Below are 6,627 nucleotides of genomic sequence, written 5' to 3'. Positions count from 1 at the left end.
TGATATTTAGCATATCCTCCTCTTCACTATTGAGATGGTGAACATATTGGTGTAGTTTAAGAAAGAAAGAAAGAAGGAAAATGAATATTAATGTTTCAAAACTTGATTTATATCTATTTTGTGTTGTTTTTGTTGAGTCAATGTTGATTAGATACCAAGTTGAAAACAACTTCATTTAAAAATCTAAAAGTTGAAGCATATAAGGAATCAATAACTAAACTTGGAGAATAAGAATACTTTTGTTTTTTATTATTATTTGGAAAAAGTAGATTTTCAATATATACTTTGAAAACATCAATTAAAGTCACATGCTTGCAAAATAAAAATAAAAAATAGTGGTTTGTATTGAAAACAATAGTCTTTAAATTTTCAATGAATGGTATACACTGCTTTTATAGTGAAAATAATAGTAGTTTGTATGGAAAACAATAGTCTTGAAATTTTGATGAAAAACGATGAAAGAAAAAGGGTGAAGGAACAATACTCCATTTTATTAATATTGATAACCATCCTCCATTTAATTGATAAATAAATATATCTATGCTTACAGAGGAAGAAAAAAAAAACAATATTTAACTTATAAGACAAATTAAATAATCTTTTTCTAAGGGGAAAAAATGACACATGCCGACCCTTGTTCCACCTCTAACGGTTTTTCTCGATTCTACAAAGGGTCATTGACTTTGTCCTTCCAAAGAGATCTATTTACATTTCTATAACCAACAAAAACGGATATTATCACTCATGTTCATTGTGTATTAACAATAATCAATATTCAATATTTGATACTCAACACTACTACTACTACTCCGCCGCGACTCTCACACTAGCAGGTAGCAACTCTTGTGAGCTCCGGCGATCGGAGTAGCCATCATCTTCGAGCCTAACCAGCAACGAAGACTCATGCTCATCAAGGTTGCTTGAATTGTAGCTCTTGTTCAACTGGTGGAAGGAAGGAACTAATACCTTTTCCATCCATTCATCTATTGTGGTTTGGCCTAACCACACTCCACTTGTGATCTTGTCAAGAGCCTCCTCTTGCACTTCAATTGAGATCCCATTTCCAACCACAGCAGAGAATCTCTTTGCGATGCTTGCTGAGAAATTTTGACGAATGAGATCGAAATTCAATGGCTTGAAGACAATTGCATCATCAACAGAATCTAGAAGCTCACGGGGTTTAGAGGGCGACCCTCCGTTGTGATTGTTCTCTTCATGGTCCACTGTGAAGTCACTAGAATTATGTGATCCATCTGCCCTGTCTTCCTCTACATCAGCGGCTTCATTAAGATCAAATGATAAACCTAAGTTCAATTCCTTTCTAGGCTTCAAAGACCTTTCTTCATTCGACAACCAACTGGGTCTGCGTTTTGATACCTTCTTGGTCACTGATAGCCGCAATTGCCAACCTCCACTTGCTAAATTTTCAAGTTTTTCGTCGTCTAGTGGAGCACCATTGGACAAGTAACTAAGGTCCTCAGGCAACCAATTTGATGTGAGGATAAACATGACATTTCCAAGACTGATTTCACGGCCATGAGAATCAGGGAACCGTCCTTGCTCCATGGCTCGTTTGATGTTCCCGCGAAGAAGGGTGTTGGCTTCATCAATGTCCTCAAGCATGATGACAGAATGTGGGTTCCTTCGGATGGTCTCTACAATGCGATCAAGGACTGTTTTTCCACGGAATTGGTGGGCATTAGAGTCTCCATCTCCACGTCGCTGTGCAAGGGAGATTACTATTGGATTGGACCCTGATACCAGTTCAGAAAGGGCTGCTGCCATTCTCTTCTTGCCAATTCTGTCCGGACCTGTGAACATTAACCATGTGTCACCCTTTGATCGTCTTTTACCATTGCCTAACTTGCACTGAGTCACTGCAGTAGCTATTGCAGATGCTGCATCCTGCTGCCACCACACCTTTTCTGTCAGAGTTTTGAGTAGCCTCTTGAAAGAGTCAGTATCAAATAATTTTTTGCTATGTAATTCATCAAACTTGTCTTGTGACTCAGAAGACAGGGAACTCAAAAAGTCATTAATTCGTTCTCTGTGTGACTCTTCTGGAATGGTATCAGATGGCTTGGTTTGCCCAAGAACCAGTTCAGTGGTCACTGTACTTTTCCGTGGGCTTGCCGTGTGTTCTGATTGCTGGATAGGAATTGGAATCGAGCTCAATTGAAGAGAGCATCCCAAATTTTTATTTGGTTGCACTTTGGGTTGAAATTGGCGCCCCAGCAAATTCACATTATATAAGTTCGTCATTGAAAAGGGGGTGGGAACAATCCTCTCTGTGCTCACATTTTGCTGATGAAATTTAGGATGCAAGTTTAAGCATGAATCATGCCATTTCTTTTGTATTTCTTGAGTCCTCTTCTTCACATTCCCTTCTTGGCCATTGCTCTATTGAAAGACAAAAGAACACAATAATTAAAACTCATCTATAATTTCCTAACCACGTGAACCAACCAATACATAATTGTTTTAATCAAATTTACCTGGGCCTGATCCATTACTTTAGCATTATCGTTGTTAGTTCTAGCATTCTGCAACCATTGTGGAAGAGGCGGTCGAGTGGCATCTGGTTTGAGTTCACTATCAGATTTTTCAGTTTCTTTCAACATATCTGCTATTTCTTGTTCACAGCTCCGCATACACTGTGGGCAACAAGTTGGTGCGGCTGCTGCTGCAGGATCTACATTCTCCGAGGCGCGCGTTAGTGGTGTGATTGGCGTAGGTGTCAAGGTCTTCAATGGGGATAAAGACTCAAGTGTGGTACCGAGAATTCCATTGGTCCCAAGCCTGATCACACAAGAAACAAAAAGTTAAAACCACCAATACCAAATGTGGGAGACAATTTAACCATGTTTCATAGCCTTGTCAAGCTAATTTTGCCTGCCAATAGCACAAAAGGTAAACAACAGCTAATATTCTCTTGTCTTATAACACTGTTATGGAAACTAAAACATCCCACGTTTTTCTTTCAAAACAAAACTGTAGGAAGTCAAAGAAGCAAACTAATAGTTAAAACTTAAAACTCAAAACAAAAGGAACACAGGATTAACATATTCATTAAGATAAGATTCTCTTAAACTAAAGCCATAGTTGATTCTGTTCAAGAATATTTCTCAACTCCATTCCATCAAACAGGAAAATAAAACATGAATCCCTTTAATTATTCTTGCAACAGAACAGATCAATTGAACAAAATTTGCTAAAATTAAAATTGTGTCATCAAGGGTATACTGTAATTAGATGAAGATCTAAATGTTATCCATCAGTGATAAAATTGTTAGAACAAAATTACTTTATGAACAATCAAAACAACCATAGAATATTATACAAATTAAATACCTTGGAAACATTCCAGGTAGAGGTGATCTTGTAGTAATTGGCACTGCTTGAAGATCCCAATCATTTTCCATGGAAGGATGATAAACTTGACATCTCAAATAAGTCTCACAAGTAGCAGTACCCAATAACCAAAGCTTACCAACACCACCCTCCCCAAATTTGGCAACCAATCTCCCCATCTCTGCCACCGCGGCGCGGCCGGCCTCCGCAAGCGCCGGCTGCTGCATATTCCCCAATCCAAATCCCACAGGTTGTTCCACCAACCATTTCAAATCACCTAAATTGATAAACACACCACCACAGGAACCCGAATTTCCCAACCGAGACTCAATCAAATCCCCCAATTCTTTAATCCTCACAGGTATCTGCCCTCTATCTGAAGGAAGCTCCTTCTCTAAATAAATAGCATGAGCATTGCTAAATACACCCTCCCCTAATTCCTTATTTTCAATCTTCTTCAAAACTTCTCTAATAGCAGCTTCAGGCTCTGATTCACCAACCAAAACCGGATTCCTCTTCTTCGTCCTCATCAATATTTCCACAACACGTTTCACTTCATCACCCTTATGTGCTCCCGATAGAGCTGCTGCACCTCCTTGTTGTTGCAACCTCGGATTCATATACAAATTCCTAGTCGGCGCCGCTCCAGGAGTCACCATCCCCGGCCGGAATCCCATCATCGGATTGGAATTAACAGTAACCGGAGAAGGCGCAACAGAATTCAAGGATTGTTCAATCGTTGCTTTAACAGCAGGACTAGAAAAACTAGCTTCTCTCATGACCCTACTAACACTAGGATCATCAAGAATTGATATGATGAGTTGTTCCAATTCAACTTTGACAGCAAGAAGCGGTTGTTGTTGCTGTTCAGGATAACCACGACGTTGATGAGCTTGAGCACGTTTCAAAGCTGCCATCAAAGCATTTGAAATCGGAGGTTCCATCGCCGACGTGGAACTAGCGTTCTGCGACGTCGGTAACCGTTCTAAAGCAACACTGAAACATAATTCCAAAGCTCTACACTGAAGAGGATGAGATGAATTTGGATGGGATTTTATACATGCTTGTCGGAGGTAACCGGAAGGTGAAGCTAGTAAAGTAGCAGCCACATGAAGCGGCGTGGTTTGGCCATGGTTCCGTCGACCGGCTTCCGCGATTGAATGATTTAAAACACTAGCCGCCTCCGGCGTTAGGGTTTGTTGGATTGTACTTAACCCAGCTCTCATTTCACAAATATAAGATGAGAATTGAGAATATTGAATTGAAGAAGATGAGAATGAAATGAATTTGTTTATTATGAGAGAAAGTTGTTAAACTTGACTTTACTTTAAGAAGGAGAAAAAGAAAGAAGCACTGGTGAGAAAACGAAATTAGTGTATGGAGAGATAAGAGAAGAAACTTTTTGAATATAGAAGACAAATTAACATTTTTGAGAGGTGGAACTGGAAGCAATAAACAATGAAAACAAGCTTTTTACAAAACACAAAAAACAAATTCAATAAAGTAGAGGCTTTTCTAGGGTAGCTTTGCTTTTAGCTTTTAAGTCCTTTTTAACTTTCCTTTTATTTATTTTTTTTTATTTTTATTTCAGGGATTCATCTAATTTATCTATCTATCTATCTGAGATCTAAGTAAGTATCTATCTATCTATCTTCACCTTTCTAATTTCTATATTATGCTTCTTTCTGCTCTTTTTCTCTCCTTCCGCTGCTGCGTGTCACCAAAAATAGTTTGTTTCCAAATTCAACGCGAAAAGGAAATTTCAGACACACGAACAAATAAACATACATGAATGAATTAAGGAAAAGGGTTTGTAATAATTTAACTTAATTAAACAGTGGTAATGTTATTTTAATTAATTAATTTTAATTATCGGTGCATTACGGGGAACGAGGAAAATTGTTTATTATTGTGGCAGGAGAGAAGAGAAAGAAAGATACGGAAGTGAAGAAGAAGAGAGAATTTGTAGTAAAACGGAGAATTGAATTGATGGATGAAATGAAAGTACTATCGGTTGCAAGGATTTCTGGAAAATATGCTTTGTTGACAGACTAAACCTGCTCTCCTTTTTTTTGTGTCTTTTTCTACTTTTTCATTATTTTATTTATTTATGCTTCTTTTTAAATAATAATCATTACTATTATTTTATTTGACACTTGCCTTTTCATAATGTTTTTTATTATTATTTTATTTAAAGGTTAATTTGTCTCAACGTGGTACATTAGTTATGATGAAGGAGGCGAAACCACACTTTTTCGCATAGGATGATGTATTAATAATATACACATATTTTTGAAGGAGATAGTGACATAAATATAAACAAACCGTTTTTCAATTACTCCACATATCTATTATATTCAATATATACTCTCTCTATCTTATATTAGATGATTTAGTTGACAATGTGCACCTTTGAGTTGACATATTTTGATAATATTTTTCTATTAATATAAAGAAAAATGATATCATATAATATGTTGTTAAATTTGTCTCGATAAATATTTTTAAAATATTAAATTTTATAATTTTTTTTAATGGATAATTAAAAATATTAAAGATAAAAAATATACATCGGTATATGTGACAGAGTCATCAGTTTCAATCATTCTTGTTCACTACATATTGTTAAATTTCAATCATTTTTATTCCTTACATATTGTTAAATTGAGAAACAAGATGAGACCTGGGTTTCTAGCATATAGCATGTCAATTTATACCGAAAGGAAAATTAGTGCATGTATTAGTTCCGAGTCAATTATTGATGATTTCAAGTCACTTTAAGTATTTGATGATCGACTTTATATATTATATAATTGACTTTTTGAATGATCGCTTTTTGGTTTATTAAAATTTAAATATGTTGTATGAAATATGATTTATATATTTTAGTTTAATTTTCCCTAAAAAAAAAAAATTAGTTTAATTTGACGGCGGTCATCCCAAACTTTTTTGTCTGTCTCGGCCACTGCTTCTTTGATTTTATTTTTAAAGAAAAGAGTTTATTTAACATTTGCACATATTAAAACAACTAAAAGTAGTACTCCTTCCGTCCCATAATAAATGAGTCATTTGTTAAAAAAAATAAAAATATTTTCCCGAGACATTAAAAAAAACAAAAACATAGTTATAACAGGACATAGCGGTACTAAGTTTGTTTTTTTTTTTTTTTTTTACAAGAGCGGTACTAAGTTTTTTTTTTTTTGGTCAGGTAGCCTAGTGGCTAGAAATTCACTTTTATAGTGAATAAGTGGGGTGTCCGGGGTTCGAACCCCAGCC

The 6,627-nt window shown here is 36.0% G+C and overlaps 1 protein-coding gene across 1 annotated transcript; it reads right to left on the bottom strand.

Annotated features, from left to right (window-relative positions):
* Positions 1 to 556: 556 nt before the first annotated feature.
* Positions 557 to 4,919, bottom strand: LOC11424748 (protein SUPPRESSOR OF MAX2 1). Its single transcript, XM_024783042.2, has 3 exons — positions 3,352 to 4,919; positions 2,496 to 2,799; positions 557 to 2,400 (listed from the first exon to the last, which is right to left on the bottom strand). Exons 1-3 carry the CDS (start codon positions 4,575 to 4,577, stop codon positions 805 to 807), a joined length of 3,126 nt encoding a protein of 1,041 aa, XP_024638810.2. The 5' UTR covers positions 4,578 to 4,919; the 3' UTR covers positions 557 to 804.
* Between the last annotated feature and the right edge of the window lie 1,708 nt (positions 4,920 to 6,627).

The sequence above is a fragment of the Medicago truncatula genome, chromosome 4, assembly GCF_003473485.1.
Source record: "Medicago truncatula cultivar Jemalong A17 chromosome 4, MtrunA17r5.0-ANR, whole genome shotgun sequence".
NCBI classification, from domain to species: Eukaryota; Viridiplantae; Streptophyta; class Magnoliopsida; order Fabales; family Fabaceae; genus Medicago; species Medicago truncatula.
The sequence above is the reverse complement of the archived record's forward strand: the minus strand, read 5'-3'. Positions and strand labels throughout refer to the sequence as shown.